Source organism: Sus scrofa, chromosome 2 (assembly GCF_054392235.1).
Source record: "Sus scrofa isolate SSC_HxYL_T2T_F1_AM1 chromosome 2, Sscrofa_HxYL_maternal_Yorkshire_Landrace_v2.0, whole genome shotgun sequence".
Taxonomy (NCBI): domain Eukaryota; kingdom Metazoa; phylum Chordata; class Mammalia; order Artiodactyla; family Suidae; genus Sus; species Sus scrofa.
Window position 1 is genome coordinate 125275486 of NC_139384.1, and position 19543 is coordinate 125295028.

At 34.9% G+C, this 19543-nt stretch overlaps 1 protein-coding gene across 2 annotated transcripts in view; it reads left to right on the forward strand.

Moving 5' to 3' along the window:
* MAN2A1 (mannosidase alpha class 2A member 1) overlaps positions 1-19543 on the forward strand; it is a 177561-nt gene that overhangs the window by 92976 nt on the left and 65042 nt on the right. The window contains exons 11-13 of one of the 2 annotated variants that reach the window (XR_014838488.1): positions 1964-2078; positions 3644-3711; positions 16831-16954. Coding sequence is in view for 1 of the 2 variants with exons in the window: in XM_003123823.7 (XP_003123871.5) it covers positions 1964-2078; positions 3644-3711 (183 nt within the window). In the remaining variant the exon portion in view is untranslated. The remainder of the gene's footprint in view (positions 1-1963; positions 2079-3643; positions 3712-16830; positions 16955-19543) is intronic. The other variant, XM_003123823.7, reaches the window with a different exon arrangement.

Genomic DNA, 19543 nt, shown 5'->3' on the forward strand with positions numbered 1-19543 from the left:
AAATGAACTAGACTGGGCACTGTTTACATGGATATTCAGCTTGAAAATGGATATTGGGGCTTTGTGAAAAAGGAATGGTAACAAGGTCACTTATGGAAAGATTAAGAATTCTGCCAGCTCCTAAATTACAATGAAGGAAGAGAAAAAAATGAACAAAGGGCGAGCTTGAGGCTCCTTACACTTAATCAAACTACTGAATGACAGACATGATAACATCTCCTTTAAATGGCAATAATGTTAAGAAGCTAGACAGCTGTGATTCCTAAGTGATATTTCCTGAACTGTTTCATAACAGGGCAAGGACCTGTTATGAAATTAGAGGTGCTGAGAAATCCCACATTGATGGAATGTTGAAACATATGCAATTTTGTTTTACCCAGTTTTCTCCAAACTTATTTACTATTTAGCTTTGTTTTGTTTCCAACAAACAGTTTTATACATCCTAAGAACTTGTTGGAAAAAAGCTGTACTAGTCTTTAGCGCTCATCTCATAAGAAGACTACATGTGTGCCTTTGGGAAGTGAACATTGATTCGTGGCATTCACTCAGTTTAATTAGAAATCTGTAATACACTCTAATGTATGTAAGTTTTTAGCTGATGGAGAACATGACTTTTATTCTGCAGGTTCAGATGGCCTCATAAAGATAGCCATGTAGATAATAAAAATAAACTTAGATTGAAGAACTTGTTCTTATAACTGAATTGTATTCATTCATATATGTGGTCTGGTAAGAACACATCACTATCTAATAAAATATTTGAATAGACTGAGAAATTTAGTTGGATGAAGGTCTGAATTTAGATCCATAATATTTTCATACTATTGTTACAGATTTATTATGTAAATGTATTTAATAACTTATTGATCATGATTATTCTGTCTCTGAAGTTAACCATAATGTTATGCCAAGTTATTTCTAAAAAAAAAGTTATTTTAAATTCCTTTGCAAAATATTTTTGTTTTGCGTGCCAACAAAAATGTTTTTAACGCATAGATCCAAAATTGCTTCCTCTGTTTGGGAAAATAATGTAATCACTCTCTAAACATAATATATTCATTCTGATAGTTGATTGACAACAAGATAGAGGAAGTTTCTCTACAAAGTTCTCCAGTATGAATTTACTTAGAGATGCCTGCTTTGTAAAGCTTTAAAGAAACAAGATTGAACTTGAAAAAACGACAAGTTTTTCCCCCCTATGTGTAGTGCTTTAGCAATAGCTGGTGATGTACAAGGTTATATTCCAGAAATGATCTTAAAATCAGTTGATTCATAGGCATCTCTTTGGTTCCTCAGATATAAGTACACAATTTGGATACAGTTAACAGTTTCAACAACAAAGAAAAATAACAAGGATAAAGACAGATCTGTGAAAAGCTTTCTTTTTTTTCTAGTTCTTTAGAACAAGAACATGAAACTAAATTTAACAAAACATCTATTTGAATTCTTTAGAATTTTAAATCCTTTGAAGTGTGTATACTGATTGTATTTTCTTTTGAATGAGAGTTAATCTCACGTCTTCTTTTGTCATCATTTCAATGCTTGTTAAAATCTTTTTCTAAAGTAAAGTATCAAATCATCGCTTTTTGGTAGAATGCCTTAAAGCTGGCTGTCTTATTATTTGGTAAGGTATATAAGGTAATCATTCTGGCTATTCTTATTTTTTGGTATGATATTCATAGAAAGTATAAGTAGTTTGAATAAGTTTTATGTATTTGTGATATGTCCAAAAAGTTTTCTATTTTAAATGAATCTTTACCAGTGATGCCTTTTGATTCACTTTTTTCCCTAAGTACCTCATTCTGGGTTTTAAAAAAAAGCCAATTTGTTATAGGTTTATTATAGGTTCCACTTTGCGTACAGGATGAAGGTGATGATGGTTTGGACATAATTAAAGAAACTGAAAATATAGTACACAGGTTTTTGAATTACTTCTCAGATGAATAAAATTTTTGGTTCACAGACTCTTTCATTCATTAATGAATTTAAAGAAGATAATTGGACATTCTGCATTGCTGCTTATTTTGAAGGACAAACACTTGTACGACTCTTACTCTTTTGATACCTTCCTAGAAATGGTTAGTTGATATCTTTAATTTTCATAATAACAATGTGTGATTCTGTTGTTCTTGGATTGGAAAAGGGGGTGAGAAGCTTAATGAAGAGATACTTTGAAATATAATTATTTCTTTGTACATTATTTGAAACAATTGGTATCACTTTATGTAAACTACCTGTATGGTATTCTTTCCCATAATGTGTATGATTTAACTTCTGGTGTTTATTTTATTCTGACTAAATCTAAGCCTGAAAAATAAAATAATTTTATTTCAGGGTATGTGAAATATATAGGCTTTTTTTTTTTTTTTTTTTTTTTTTTTTTTTGTCTTTTTGGGCCCTCACCCATGGCATATGGAGGTTTCCAGGCTAGGGCTCGAATAGGAGCTGTAGCCACTTGCCTACAGCACAGCCACAGCAATGCCAGATCCGAGCCATACCCGCGCCCTACACCATAGCTCAGAGCAGCGCCATATCCTTGACCCCCCGTGTGAGGCCAGGGATTGAACCTGCGTCCTCATGGGTACTAGTCAGATTCGTTTCCGCTGAGCCATGATGGGAATTCCCATATAATATGGTTTTAGAACACTTCAGATGATATTGCAAGGTAACTGGACATTAAAATTAGTTATTTTACTTAGCTTTAACTAGAAGTTGCTTGATATTTGAACTTCTGTAAATCCTTAATCTCTTGCTGGTAAACTTCAATTTAAATGATCCTACATTGTCTTCTAGTTTTAGGATGAGTCCAAGGAGTGCTCTGAGCAATCCTGATATGTGTGTTAACAGTAGAGCAGTGATTGAATAATTAAGAGACTGTTAGCCTCAACTTCTGCACCTGATTGTATGGGCCTTGAAAAAGTTACTTAACTAAGTCTGTGAGCCCTCATTTATTCATCTGTAAAATAGAGTGATAATATGTGCTTTGGCTTATTAGGATTAGACAGACTAGTAAAACAGGTGATGCTCTGCAAGGAAGAACATGCTGTTCTATAGCAAGGAAGAGTAGTTGAAAAAGATGGTTGATCGCACCCCTCTTTGCTCTTTACTTGGCAACTCATATATTTGAAAACTTTCTATTTATGATTAGAATTTACTGTGAATGACAGGCTTCGAAATTTTACATGTAATTTGGATTTGCACATGTGGAATCAGAGATACAGCTTCAGTATCTCATATACTGATGCTTGTAATCAAATCATAATTATATATTTTCATATTAAAGTAAAAATTGCAATAAACATATGTACATTTCTTAAGGATATGAAACATATGACGCAAAAGTAAAATAGTAAAGCTTTTTGCGGAATTGTCTCTCGATCTCTGATTTATTTGGCTCCTAATTGGAACTACTCATTATGGACTGTAGTCCCTGTAACAGTGTTATACTTGAAGTCTAAATACACCAAACACATGCACATATACAAGATTTATTTATTTTGAACTTTGATGCATTTTATGTAGCTGCAATGAGGATTTTTTTTTCCTATTGTTCCCTTTTTATGTTTTTTAAGGTATTATTACATAGCTAATTTTGAAACTTAAGTTTTCAAAGTAAAATAAAAATTTCTGTTCATTTTTATAGGATTTGAAACAAAGAACACAAAGTTCTCTGCCACAAAAAAATGTAATAAGTCTGAGTACGGAGCCAAGGTAAATAGCATAATTTCTCATGAATTTTTACCACTTCTCTCACTTGACTTTTTGGGTTCTCATGATTTGGTTCTGGACCTAGCGTATATTTTAAGGCAGTATTTCATTTAATCACCTTATTAGTTTAAAAAAATTGTTTTGAAGAAATGGATTTTTTCCCATGACTGCGTCATGTTCAGTGCTAGTAGCTAACACAGCACTGGGTACATTGATAGCTGAATAAACTATTATAACAATATCTTACAAATTACTGATGTGGAATGGTGAATATGTAGGTTTATTATAAAAAAAGAACCTTATATTTGTAATGTTGATTTTTTTTTTTTAAGAGTAAGTTCTTTCTTGATTAACTTTTTGCCTACTTGCCTTGTTTTCATTAATCTCTGATCCTGTATCTTTAAATGTAAGGAGAAATTTAAATACTATTAAAAGATAAGGGTTCCTACTGTAAATCATTTACTAGACAACCGGTTGTTGTGCTTGTTAAACTGCCTCATGTTTGCATTGTTGATTTATGTTAAGGTAAATGGGAAAGGTGTTTTCTTGACCTAAAAATGGGGCATTTAATAGATGCTGGCTCTGATTTACAAAGAAATGTTTTATGTTTTTATTGGCAATTCTTTAACCAAGTTGTCTGTGTTTCATGACCAAATACCAGTCAGTACCCAGTGTACCCAGATAAACAGTGTGTTTTTGTAACATAACTTTTTACTATCTACATTAAAAAAATTTAATTAATTATCACCTCTTAGAAATTATAGGATAACAGAGTAATTGTAAAGTGTAATTAATGATTTCAATTAGTTATACTTTCTTAAAATTATTTTCAAATAAGTGGAATCAAAATACTACAGAAATTTTACAATTGCTAGTAAAGTTGAGACTTTGATTAAACATAGGCTAGAGCCTTAGCTGACTACACTTCTTCAGTATGTAGAATTTAAAGCATATATATATAGCTCATGCCTTAGAACTAGAAAGTAAGTATATTTCGGTGATTCTAAAATACCACTAAAGAAACCCCGCATTTCTTTTGCCCAGAAAAAAAGAAGGGATTAATTTGAAAAGAAAGTTTAAGTTCTGTCTTGCTGAAGGCTTAAGAGCTTTCATACTGCCGGGCCCCTGTTAGGATGAAAGAAAAATGATACTAAAAGAAAAATCGGTTATTAACTTAGAAAACATTTTCTTTGTCTTATAATTAATAATATTTTGATGAATTTTGGATTAGATGGCTGTTCTTAATATATTGTGTCCCGACTGAACTGTGCTGTCAGTAAGTCTATTTGGCATAATCCTCTTATCTATTACTTCCTTTTTTCTTCTATTTTGGAGAGGGAAGATTCCTTTTTGCTGACTGTAAGAATGACCTAACATTTGCTCTAAGTAATTCATGCTCCCTCCTCATCCCTTTAGTCTTCCTGTGGGTACATGTTAGGATGGGTGGGATGCGGTAGGGATAGCGCCATAATGAGTCAGAGAAAAAGACGTGTTCTGTGGTTTCTCTACTTCCTAAACTGTCCTTGCCTTAGCCAGCAGTAAGTGATAATTCAGCCTTATTTATGCTGGAGGAAGAAACTAGGAGACAGAGGTCTATTAATTAAGGACAAATAAATTTTTAAGCTTTAATATTGAAAAGTTTTAAAGATAAACACAAACAGAACTTTTAAGTCTATTAGTAAAACAATCACTTTTTTGTTTTCCTTTTAAACTGTTCATATGCAAACATGTTCTTCATTATAATATTATTATCTTCAAGTTCTTTTCTACCAAATCTCCATGCTGCTATTTCCTTAGGTGCATTGGCAATACTTGGGATTGTCAGATTCCTATTTTTGTCTTTATTATCCTATTTGTACTTTAGAACCTCATGAATAAAACTACTTATATTTCTGGTTTTTAAATCTTTTTTTTACTTATTAGCCACAAATTATCTGAATTATTGATCTTTCAGTAAAATCAGTGAAGAATGGATAACTGATGGTGGCCTTTAAAATGGAAGGATCTGATGGTTATATTTTACAAGTACCGAAAGTTAAATAATCCATCTGTGTGTCTCAGTATTTGCATTGACAGATTCAAAAGAGTGACCATGAATCAGTCTTCTAGTCTTCATGAGTTTTCTATGATGTTCTAAGGCTTAGCTTTATCTTGATTATAAGCATAATTTTTTAAACAACATATTATTAATCTAAATAAAACATGCATTCTCAGTACAGAGATGTCTAGGAAAATAAGAATTAGTTCTTGGGGGAGGGTTTGAAACAAACTTACTCTTTTTAATATGCAAAGCACAGATATAGTACATAATAGTACATAAATATACATTTTATATGTAATATTAAAATTATGTGGAAGAATGATTAGGAAAAAAGGTCTAAAAAGAGTCTTTAAGGAGGTTATAAGGAAACAAGTAATATATAGAGTTTAAGTAATATATGTAAATGAATTTGATCATGCTCTTGGCAGAGTTAGTTATAGCTATAACCTGACATAATTTAGTTGGTGAGTATTTAAAAATTAGTCCATAATTTGCTGAAATTGACAAAGTTCATGTCAGTATACCTAATTTAGTTGACGAGGTTATGTGAGCTGTATAGTGTATACATTCATAGTCTGTATAGAGAGCAGATGGAATTAAAAGTTAGTTCACCCTCAACAAGTCATACATAGCTTTAAATAACCTTAAATATACAAAACTGTTTCTCTTTCCCTCTCCACTCACAATTGCCTAAGGAAACCCATTGTAAGGACATTTAAAACAACCTCACGATTAGAGACTTGGAAGACACTGAGGATGCAAGGTAAAAGTCTGAGACAGGTGGAGAGATTCTAGTCTTCCTTTAGTATTCCATCTGTTCAGGCAGGACAGGAGTAAATGTTGCCACAGAACCCATCTGCAAGCCACCTGGTTTGACAGGGTATCAAGGAACTTTTTTTAAAGGTGGATAATTCGAAATGCCACCAAGTATGTAGTTCAAATAACATCAAGATGGCTTCTGTAAATCTGAAAGTTCATTTTTCAAGTAGATATATTTTTAGTTTGAGAGTAAATTATTCAAACCACTGCTGCAAATGTACCTTTAAATGCTCTTAATTTTTAGCAGGGTATTTATTGGTAGGGAATTCTATATCTCTTTTAGCCCAAAAAAGAAGGGATTAACTTGAAAAGAAACCCACTAACCATGTGGAAACACAAAGGAAGTCAGTATTTTCTAAGCGTGGGTGACTTAAGAGTATCATCCAGATATAAAAAGACAGAATTCCAGAAAAGGCACTCGATATCCCTATTGCCGTTTACTTGTCAGTTGGCCTGAGTGCCCCTCTAAATTAATTTTCTTTTGAATTCTAATGTTGATTAAAAGCATCATTTTCCTTTTAACTGTGTAGGTTCTGAAACTGCAGCACCCACTTTGACTTCTGTGTTTTTTTTATCCTTATGTGTCATCAGTTGGAGAGTCTGGGATTTTAGCTTTACTCATCTCTGACATCCATCCTCTCCTCTTGTCCTATTTTTGGTTTTAAGCCATCCTTTATGTTTTGTTTGAACTACTGCAGTGGCTTCTTACCCTTAGGCCTTCCCCTGTGCCTGTAATTTATTAACCACAATTTGTGTGGTCACCTAACTAATATACCCAAAGCAGAACTCTGACAATGTTATGTAGGTAGAAATCATAAGGCTTCTCAAGACCTAGACTCAGAAGTCTAAGGTCATTTTCTTGGTATTTTAATAGTCAAGCAAGGCACTAAGGCTATCCAGGGCTTAAAGAGAGAATTATTCTCTATTACTTGATGTGAGAATTATTCTCTATTCCTTGCTGTGAGAAGCAGAAAGAATAATGACAGTCATTTTTGGAGACTCTCTACCACAGTTCACTACTGGCCACCAAAGTCCACATACTTTCCATGTATAAAATAAGGTAAACTTAACCTCCTCCCAAGATGTCTAAAGTCTTAGGATCCTGGCCCCAATTTTTCCTCTAAATCAAGTCCAGCATGGCTCAGTCATATGGCTGGGAAATGACATTGACTTACTTCTGCCAGTATAATTATTTGAAGTTAATCCTACTCACCTGTAAACTGCTTCAGTGTAGGACCTATTTCTTTCATTTATGTCCACTCTTATGCCTATAGTACCATATTCAACATAGTAAGAGTTTAATAAAGATTTGTTGAAATACATGTAATCCTTGACTAAAGAGAATATTAAACTTTAGACACCAGATATATGGTTCACATTTTGTATGTGGTATCTTAGTATGTGTTCTCCCCAATTGGTTTTTTCATCTAATATTTAGAAGTTAAGTGACAGAAAACTTTCCAATCCACTAAATACATAAAAATAAACAGTAATTCAATAGTTTTAACTCTGCTCAGCATTTAGATAGCTGCTCTTTTGAGATTTTAGAATTTCACACCATGGGACTTAAAAAATTTAGGATTGCATTTCAGCATCATTGCATTCTTATAGAATTAACTTTGTTGGGATTGTATCCTTGGGGCTTCTTCAGAATGAGGAGGTTCAAAAGATACTCTCAAATACTTGAACGAATTGACCTCATCAGATCATAAGTCTGAATTTATACTCATTACTGTACTTGAAGGATGCATTCTTAAATTCTCCTCTGAGATGCTTTTCTGTTTAAGTATTAATTGCTTGTGGAAGGTATTTGTGTGTTTTCATCTGTGCTTCCATGTTCCCTCTGAGTGGTGTTTCACTAACTTTGATGTTGTTGCAGCCCTAAAAAGAAGAAAAAAAAAAAAAAAAGTGAATTGACCAGTTCTCTGATATCCAGAAACATTTTTCAGCCTGTTTGTAATCTGGGATATTTTTAAAGAGGATGGTTTACCCTGAAGACTGAGTGAGAGATAGTATATTATTTAAACAACCAAAAGCTTCTCAGGGTATTAAAGGTACCTTCTACATGATACCTTAGTTAATTTTATGTTAAAACTTCTTCATCTTGTGGTTGGAACTAGTTTTGGAGCAGTCATATCTGGCTAGCAACATAAAATAATCTTACCTGCAGTTTGCCATTCTAAATCGATAATTCGAAGGCTTGCTTTTGGCTAACTTTTCAGGAAGACAGGAAGAATTTTGGGAGGGTTCTATTCCACCTTTCCCACACTGTTCTTCCCACCCTAATATTTCTCATTATTGTATCAGAAATGATAAGTATTAATTCCTGAAATGCTGCTTCACCCTTACATTGACTTAAATGAAATAACATCTATTATATGTTTTTTTTAAAATGTCGACACATCCATTTTATATGATGGCTGAGTAGGAACCCTGAGACTGACTCTCTCAATTTCGTATTAAATCTCATGAAAACACAGAAGATGATGAACAGTGAGAGGAACACCAAAACCTTGGTTTGACAGTCAACCTATTGTCACAGTGTAAAATACCCACAACCTGCAAAGCTGATCGAACCAGATTAAAAAATGCAGTTACTCACTGACCAGTGATAAACAGTTAGAAATAAAAATAACATGTATGTCTCTAAAAGCAGGTATGGAGATTAATTCCTTTGCCTTTTCATAATGTTTACCCTCAAGGATTTGAAATTCTGGTGCTTTACCAATGAGAAAAAGGGACAAATGTTTTTCTACAAGGAGAATACTACTTTTTATAGCTACACAGGTAGTTATTCTTTTCGTCCGCTTTCCTTAAGATCTCTATTAAAAAGTCTTCATTTTTTTAATTGAGCAACCAGATCAACTGATACTCTTCTTTCATTTTCTGTGCAAATGGCACTATGGCCTTGCTGCTCGGAGACTACTTGCTAGCAGGCCGGCATACTTTTCTCCCTCCAGTATTTCAGTTGAGTTGTCTGGTTACACGAATCAATTACTTATTCCCAAATCAATTGTTCTTGTGATGTTTCTCTCATCATTTGATTTTTATTAAACTGATGAATTATGCAAAAATATATTTTTAATATAAAGTTGAGTAATTTGGTAATTTTCAGTAAATGTAAATCACTGGTAAATACTGAAGAGATGCCTACAAAATATTTGGGAAGAAATTACAAAGATGTAGACGCAGTCTGTACTCAGATTGCTTAGTATTTTTAAACATTTAAGTTCTCGGTCTACTTTAGAAAAACTAAGCTAGGAACCAACTAATTTATCATCTCTATGGTTATGCAGAAAATATGACACAGGATGCTAGTTAGTGGTCCCATAATCCAAGCAGTTTTGCCCTTACATTTGTAGTTGGCGCGTGATACACATTTGTATGTTTTACAGTAAAGTATTTAAAAAATACATACACACGTGTGTGTGTGTGTGTGCGCGCGCGTGCGTGTTTATATATCTTAAAGATGTTCTACTTAAATTTTTACTTTCAAATCAACTTGAACTCTTCCAGTTAACAGATCTATTGCCAGCCTTAATCATAGTGATGAGGGCTTTCACTGTGTCTGTTTTACAACCAATTTGGAAACTGAAAGACATAAAATAAGTGGGAGCAAGTATGGAACTAATGGTAGAGCATTGACCTAGGGAAGTATCCACTCAAGGAAATTGCTCTTGGTGGTGGCATGGGCCAGAAAAGCACCTGGTATTCTTTATTAAAGAAAAAAGCCCTCCCTTTGTGCAGAACAGCAGATCTGGTATGGAAGACTGAATGCTGTAGATAGACCCAGCCCCCTTGCATAGTAGCCTTTTAGGAACTTGCAGTCGGGCTTCATCTATGCATATGACCGTATTTTTCACTCACTCTTTTCCCCATTACTGCATCCTTACAGCCTTCAGACAGTATTAACAAACTACTTATTTCCTTTATTTCTAGTTGTCCATGTCCTATGCTAAAATACTAGCTCCATAAGGGCAGGGAACTTGTTTGCTTTTGAATTCCCTAGCAAATACCTGGCACACTGTAGGTGTTCAACAAATCTTTGTCAACTTAGGAAAAAAAAATTGTTTTTTTAACTCTTTGGAATTCTCCAAAATTTTAAGAGTCATGATCTCTAAGAAAAATGAAACAGAAAGTAGAAAGCGAAATTACAAGATGCTATGGAAAGGTACAGGTGTGAGATGAGGAAAGATTGTTAGGAGGACAATAACAATACCTTCATTAGCGACACTTAGGGGTGAAGCTGACATTGGGAAAGAATGCATCAGTGACATGAAAATGAAAAGCTTTTCAGGAATGCAAGGGAAAGGAGGACCAGTGGAAACAGTGAGAAAGAAGATGATAGGTATGGAGGACAAAGCTCAACAAAAGAATTACGGATTTTCTTTAGGAAAAGGTGTAGCAGAGGCAATGATCAAACGTATAATGACAAGTTTTCTGAGCCGAGAAGGCCTGGCTTTATAGATGAAAAGGCCTAAGTTCTTGGTAATAGAAATGAAAAGACAGTCACCCCTAGTACATCTTGGTAACTTTCTTCAATTAAAAGGAAAAGGACATTGAAAAGTGCCCAGGCAGAAAGACCGATATTATATAATATGGAACAAAAGCCAGACAGACTTAGGTTTCTTCTCTGTAACAAGAAGTCTATGGAGTTTTGAAATCATTTTATACTCAAAGTTATCTTTCATATGTGGATGCAACAAAAAGACATTTTCAAATAGGAAAACACTTAGAAAGCGTACTGCAGGTACTCTTTTCTTCTTCTAAAAAGGAAAATTTTTAAATGTTCTTGATAAAGTCACTTCACCTGACTGATATACGAATCAAAATTAAGGCACTGGAAATAATTAGACATAGTGGAAATCCAAATCATTATTGTGAATTCAATTTCCAAATTGAAAGAATTTCCTATCTAATTGTGTGTGTGTGTGTGTGTGTGTGTGTGTGTGTGTGTGTGTGTGTGTGTGTGTGTGTATCTTTTTAGGGCCGTACCTGCAGCATGTGGAAGTTCCCAGGCTAGGGGTCCAGTCAGAGCTGTTATGTGCTGGCCTACACCACAGCTCACAGCAACACTGGATCCTTAACCCACTGAGCGAGGCCAGAGATCGAACCCGCGTCCTCATGGTTACCAGTTGGGTTCATTACCACTGAGCTGCAATGGGAACTCCCCTGTCTAGTTTTGGCAGAACTCTAATAATGTAAAATGTGGTTTACTCACAGTAGTATTGATCTGTAGTTTCAGATTGTGTGAACATCTGAAACAGGCAGAGAGGCAGGAAATGATAGGAGATCTTAAAAAATAATTGTTTTGCCTCAGAAAGATTTAAAAGATAGAAGCTTCTGGGGAGGGTGCTGCTTCCTTCTCATTGCCTTTGTTTATTGTCGGTATACTGTTGACCCTTCAAATACACATTTGTGTTGAAAAGTCTGGAGTTCCAGGCCCACACGCCCACAGGCCATGTAGCTCGCTCCGTTGCAAAGGCCCACTCACACCTTCATCTCAGTGTGTTTAAAACCAAATCCCCCACCCCGAATCTTTTCTGTGATCCCAAGCTCTTTGATAACATTTTAGATTGTCATCCAGTTTCCCAGGCCAGAAACCTGAACCTCTGCTTTAAAGTAATCATATATTCTTGTTTTTCATTAGTGGCCCCCTTTTCTCTCAAAAGTATATTTGTTTGGACAATAAGTTGTAGAAGTATTCTGATTATCTTTGTTTCTTCTTTCACTTTCAAGTTGCATCCAAACACCAAGTCCTTTTGTTCTGTTTTTAAAATATATCTCAGTTTTGCCCACTTTTATTCAATGCCAACATTCTACTTCGAGCTGCAGCTCCCTTCCCCTGGGTGGTGGTGACAACCCTATGGGTGTCCCCACCTCATATGTTTGTTGGAGGAATTAAATAAGCTTTTGTTTATGAATTTAATTGCATAGGATCTAGCACTTAGTAGGCACCCAGCACATATTAACAATGAGGTTGTAACATCCCTGCTCAAAACCTTCCTCTCCCCATTGCCCCTAAGGATAAAGTCCTAGAGTCTTTAACTTGGCTGTGTACCTGCATTTTGGTTTCTCTCTCATTATCTTTCACATCGCCCTGTCCTGTGTGCTCCAGCCTTTCTGCAGCTGTCAGGTTTTTTGAATTGCCACATTCTGTCTAACTTACAGATCTTTGCTGCCTAGAAAAAAACAAAAAACCAAAAAAACTGCCTTCTGCCCCACCCCCAAACACATACACATAAACACACACACACACACACACACACACACAGCTGGCCCAATTCCTGATTATTTTTTAGGAATAAAATAAAAATTACATCCTCTGGAGTCTTTCCTGATATCCTTGAGTCGGGCCTAGATGTCACTGTTGTATGCTTACATGGGAGTATGTGTTTACTCACTGTTGCTGCACTTACCACATGTATAATGTTCTTCCGAAGACAGTTGCTGTGAACCTCATGAAGGTGTGGTCTGAGTCTTGTTCATCATTCTAACATGGCATCCAGCAATCTTTCAGGAACGTCACCTAAGAATATGTGCCAGGAGCATTTGAATTGGGCATTGCACTGGAAGAAATAATCATATATGGAGATGGAGGGAGCTATGGATAGGGATGTGTCTCTTGGCTTTATTGTGTGAAGAGATCCTTAAAAGTTCATCAGCAATAACCATCAATGAATCGGTTGAAGATTCTATGTTCATAAAATTCTTTACGAAGTTTTAAATGATGCCGAGTAACCATTTGTTTTTGTAATAAAAATAGCATGGGATTGGTAAACTCTGAGGTTTTAGCTGATGTTTTTATGAAATCTGCCTTCCAAGTCGCATGCAGGAAAAGAAGATGGCTTGTTTGAATTTAAAAAGTTGTGATTAGTTGAGTGAAATAAAGAAGCCGTGCTTGGCTCAGAGGAGGTGTTTGCTGAATTGATAACTAAAAATTGAAATGGAGAGGGTGACAGTTATGAGAAAGAAGTTAAATTCAATATTTGATAGGCAGTTTAGGACTTGTTTAAAAATAAGCAGCCCTTTAAGGAAAAGCATGTCTACAGTGATGAATCTTTATGAGAAATTTTTTGCTTTAGAATAATCATCTTGCATTCAGTGTTTTTCTTTTAGGATTAAGTTTTTGGTACGTGTTGGCTTCCCTCTGTTACCCAGTACTATTTCTTGTGTGTTTAGTACCTCATTTCAGATTGCATTCAGCTGCATGTAACAAAAACCTTATTAAATTGGCTTCATAAGAAAGCAGTTATTTTTTTGTCATGTACAAGTTTTGAGTAAGGAGTCTAGGACTCATGATAGCTCTCACGGGGTCATTAAAGGACCAGACCCCTTTTACCTTTCAACTCTCTGCCATCCTGAGCCCTTGGCTGCTCTCAGTCTCAAAATTGTACCTGCTTCTCCAGACATGGCATCTCTATTCCTACAGATGAGGAGCAAAGGATGAAAGCTAATTAGAGTCTGCCGATTTTTATTAAATTGCTGATATAATAACTTTCTAGAAAGCTCTATTTATTGAATTCTCATTACATTTTGTTGGCCAGAACTATGTCACATGGCCATCCCAAGCATGGGGAATCAAGTTTTTTGTTTGTTTGTTTCGATTTTTTTTAAAGCTAGGATTGTTTTCATCCTAAGTAAAATTGGGTTTCTTTCTGTAAAGCAGATCATGAGAATAGCTATTGGGTAAGCAACTAGCAGCATCTATTCATTAAGTTCATTAACTAAACCCGGGGCGGCTACCATATTTTTTCATCACTGGCTACTCTTTCCTGCCCCCTTTGGCTCAGAGTGGAGTTACGTTCCATATTATTCTAGAAAGAGATCTGGGCTGAATAAATCAGTTCTCAGTACCAGAAGCTTGTTTAAAATTTGTCCTCAAGACTTCCATATCAGTTAGATAAAACAATCATATCAAAACCTTCCAACTATTAAAGATAGAGATTTTCTGTTTATTCCAAAACCAAGACATTATTGGATATTATAAAATTAAGAGTTGGGAGAGAGATAAAGTAATATCTCATAAAATAAGAGGATGTATGTCCTACTGGGATTCAGAGTTTTCACATATTAAGAAGATAGAGTATTTTTAAACATTGACTGTTTCTTAGTGACCTGTTTAAGACCACGTTAAAATATACTTGTTCCTTGGTTCAGTCAGTCAGCCATTGGATGCCAGATTTAGTTTGGCATGCCTGCCCTGTGTAGAACTGTGCTGGGATGTATACATTTCTTTCTCCTTTCATTGCTTGGTTCTTTCTTGCACAGAATCTGCATGAGTAAGGTGTCTTCTATAAGCAGTCTGTGACTCAGATTGCTGTAAAGCTTCTAAACACAAGTCCTTAATCCTCTACCTGAAATTTTCACAACTAGCTATTTATTTGTGAATTCTGAATTTTTAAAACTTTAGGAATGTAATAGCGTACTGCATAATCCCTCAGAGTCCGGGGTCCCAAGACTCATCAAATGCTTTAACTTTTCTGAATATGCAGTTCAAGAGGAATAAATATATATAGCTTCATGTCAGTTCAGTTTAGCTTTTGCCACCAAGTGAATTTTGAAAACTCTTGTCAACCTGTAGATAAGTGGTCTAGAAGAATTATGAAAGTGTTTAACATAACCAGCAAGTATCCCCCAAGGCACAGAATGGCAGAAAACATTCTTCTCACTGGCATTGGATTATGGGCATGTTTGAGTGGCTTACCTCTTCCTCTCTGTTGGATTCTCAATCCTTTCAAAAGTTTCTTGGAAAATATCCATCTCTAAAGAAGTCTTTGCACATCTCTGCTAACCCTCCACCTTTCTGTACCACATTCCTGAACCACCAAAGTATTTAGCTGTTGACTTTTTCCTTTGAAAGAGTCTCTACTTCTTGTTCTAGCTTCTTGATTACACTCCAAGCTTCCTCATTATCAAAATTAAAAAAAAAATTCTTATTCCATTCTTACACCTCCTGAAATAAGTTTTACAGTTCTTTGATTAACTAATTTAATGTTTATGACAGACTGCTTTAAATAATATAATTGTATATTAATAGTATATACTTTCTTACTGTCATTTAGACGTTTGCAGACAATGTTTATCGGTAGGCTACTATCAATCTCACATATTGATTTTTTAAAGTGATTCACAGTGTGGAATTTGTCTCCTTAGTGCTTTCAGGGCATGGTATCTTAAATCATTCTTTTAATCAGTTTTACATAAACTTGAAAAGTTCAGGTTCTTCCCAGGCCTTTATAATTAGTCTACTATGATTTTTTGTTCCTAAGTCCAGTATTATTTTAGATCTACTAGATGTAGATTTTATGTGTGAAAGTGGTTGAACAGACTGCATTTTAAATGATAGTTTTAAGTTTCATTTGTTTAAAAGCAGTGGCAAAGTAGTTATGTGTTCAGAGAACACCTGCTCAATTGCCTGGTTAGTCCATGTTTTAATTGCCTTTTTATTGTTTTACACTTTAAATCAGACTTTCTTAACTAGCTGTGTGTTTCTACTTTATCGTTGTCAGATTATTATAGAGTGAATTAAATTTACATAGGGTGGTTTCGTTGTGTGGTTTGTCTAATGAACTTTAAGTGATTTTGTGCGTTGCTTGCAATATCTTACAATTACGCTATCAAAGACCATAATCAGGAAAATGCAGAAGATGGGAAGGAATATGTGGCGCTATATGTAAGATTACGATATTATTTTGATACTTAAAATACGAAGGCAGAGTTAGCATGGAGACTACCACTTATAATATGGAAAGGGCTATGATCATTTCCAGTGAAGATATTGGGAAACAAGTAACCTCGTAGAATCTAAGAAAAAAATATGTAAAGGAGATGAAATTGTGTCAAAGAAGAGCTGGCATTAGTCTTGGTGTGTCTGCCAGATAATGAAATTTTGAATGATTCTGTTCTTTTATTGCTTGTAGCACCAAAGCTTTCCCCCCTTAGAGTTAGATAATGCATTGCAGAAGTGTTAAAGTAAATATCTGAAATATGAGTGATTTCTTGAAGTGCTTTATATTGGGTTTGGGAGAATTGATGATTGTATGAGAGCGATTCCTTAGTCGTTTATTTTGTCTGGTTTTGTGCACACTTTGTCCTCTGTCCTCTTTCTCTCGTCTTTTCCTCCCAGTGTCCATCATGTCTTCTGAAATTGTAACACAAAGCTCCTTAACTCAGCAGTTCAGAGCACAGACTGAAGTGATGTGGCGTATTTCAAAGTCTTCCATTCTTCTGAACCAGATTTTTTTTCCTTCTAAATGCAGATTAATAAACCGTGCACTACAAGAGGAACAAGGAAAAGGATTTTAGTGAAGGTATCCTGATCCTGAAAAAGTCAGGGAGGGCTTCAAGCCCATCTTGGACTTCAGAACACTTCACAACTTTGTGGTAAAAGAAACATTTTAAATAGAGTCTTTGGACTTATTTATTTCATCCTTATTTGGAGAGTAGCTTTATTTTAATTTTTTAGGCAAGAAAACTAAATGTGAAATTGGGGTACTTTTTGAACTAAAACATACTTGGGTCTTAGATTTTGTTATTTTGTAGGTGCTTAACATATACTCAGTACTATAGGTAGTTGGGTGGCTTGTTTGCTTTTCTTCGAAACATGTTCTTTATTCCTTGTGACACCCTGTTCGCCTTCACTGTGAGTGTGTGTTTTTTTTCCTAGTGTTTTGTATCTTCTTCAGTTGGTTCACTAGATTGTAGAGTTTCTTTCTCAGAACCGATATTGTGTAAAAGTGTTTTGAAAATAGAGAGTGCTTTGTGTTTTTGTTGTTTTCATAATTTTACCTCTTACATGATAGCTCACGAGCATGGTGGAATGTAGCACCAATAAAAAGTTGTTTTCTCTTCATCCGAAAACCTCACATAAGATAGATTTCAGTTGTCAACAAAGATAACATAAAGTGAATACAAACATATCTGCCATTTTTGTCTTTTAGCCACAAAACAACCTTATTTTACCACATTAACTTTTAAGATCTTTTTATTTGTGAAAGTCAGTGTGTTTACGTACTGTGTTCCTCCAAAGTTACGGTGTTATAGTCATTGGAGAAGTGAAATTTTCTTCTAGCAGATGAAAATTACATTTTGATTGAACACCATTCCTTAAGCAGTCAGCCATAAATATAATGTCTTTTGCTGTCTTTTCAGAAAATGGCTACAGATGTGATTTCTGAATTGACAAGAAAATAGAACATCTTAATGTTTTAGGTAAAACAGATGGTATTTTTGTTTTAGGCAAAGCTCTCAGAGTGAAAGCAACTTAATTGGTGACAAGACTCTTGAGGTCACCCAAATTATGTACAATTTCTGTGTCTATTTCTTTTTAATTGCTTTAGTATCACAGGTTTTAAAATAGTTGGAGGCAAATATTTATCTTTTTCATTGACTTGCTGTTTTCTGTTATGCAGTGGATATAGTTGCAAGATTTTTCAACCTTATTTTGTTTAAAAAAGTTATATAAGTACAGGTCGATTCTACTTTGGTTATAGTTTTATTTATGCTTCTAGAAATGCTTTTTTGAGTGTGAGAAAGCCCTGAAATAAGTAGTTGTACTTTTGAGAGTTAACACTCTAATTTATATTATTAAGTTGGATTTTCAGCTATGAATTCTAATAACATTTATGATACTAACTCTTGTTTCCATGCTGTTGAACTTTGGGCACATCTTGCTGTCAGATGCCTGGAAAGAGCAAGTATTGTGAAGGGAGCCGTGGACTGAGCATCAGAGGGCTTGTTCTGGTTCCACCTTTGTCACTAACCAGCTTCATTTTTTTGGAAACATTGGTTCCATTTGTAATATGTCTTGAGAGAGAGGAGACTAAAATAGTTAATTCCCCGGGTTGCATGCTATTAAACATCTACTTTTCTGTTAAAACACGAATTACTTATAGAGCATACATTTGAGTAAACACTGCAAAAGGAAGTTTTGGGTTGGAAAACTTGACTCTGGAAAATAACCAAGTGTGTTCAGTAACTGGGACATAGAATAAGGAAACTGTTTTCCAAAATATCACTAATATTGCAAAGTGAAGACCTGTTATATAAGCAGTTCCCTTCCCACTACCTCTTAGAAAAAGTAAAAATGTACTGAAAGATAGCTTGTGTTGTCATCTGAGCTGCTTAGAGAAGTACCCTTCACTTCATCACCTGAAAAAAAAAAACAAAACAAAAACAAACCTGAACCCCAGTCCTGATGCTATAGGCAGTTGGGGGCTTTCAGAGTAAAGCTCTTTGCTAGGATGGAGGTGGAACACTCTGATGAAGCAGTGTTCAGAAAGTCTTGCAGAGATGGAACTCGGCAGGGGGGGATTCTGTGCTTCTAGCACGTACACCCCCAGTTCTTTTACGCACTGGAGAAAAGCAGGTACACCTACCCAATCTCCAAGATGCCTTAGAGCCTGACTACTTGAGTTTGATCCTGGCTCTGCCATTTAAATGGCTGTGAACCTTGAGGTGGATACCAGACCACCCTACACATCTGTAAAATGGGCATGATTTTAGGACTTCATAAGTTGATTGTGAAGCTGAAAGAAGTTAGTAAAGCACATACTGCATGCTAGGCACTGTCCTCAAGGCTCATTAAGTGCTAGCTTTTTGGCATTATTGTTGTTATTGTTTTTGTTATTGCTATTAACATTTGAAAAACTCAGTTTTTTTACCTGCCAAGTCAAATTTACTTTGAGTTAAAAGTAACAAAAATATTCCTTTAAGATATAATTTTATTTTTGATTTACTGCTTGGCCTATTAGTGTTAGAAACAAACATAATTCTCTACACTAGGTAATATCTTCTAACATAGAGCTTTCTAGAATATTTACTTAATCATTGCATACTAAAAAAAAATTGTGTGCTTTTTATTTAAACTGAGAACTCTTATTAGTAATAGTTTATGGAGTTCTTGGATTTAGCAAGGAATTTTCAGAAGTCAAATACTCTAGTTGACAGCAGCAGTTTTAGGCTCTACTATCA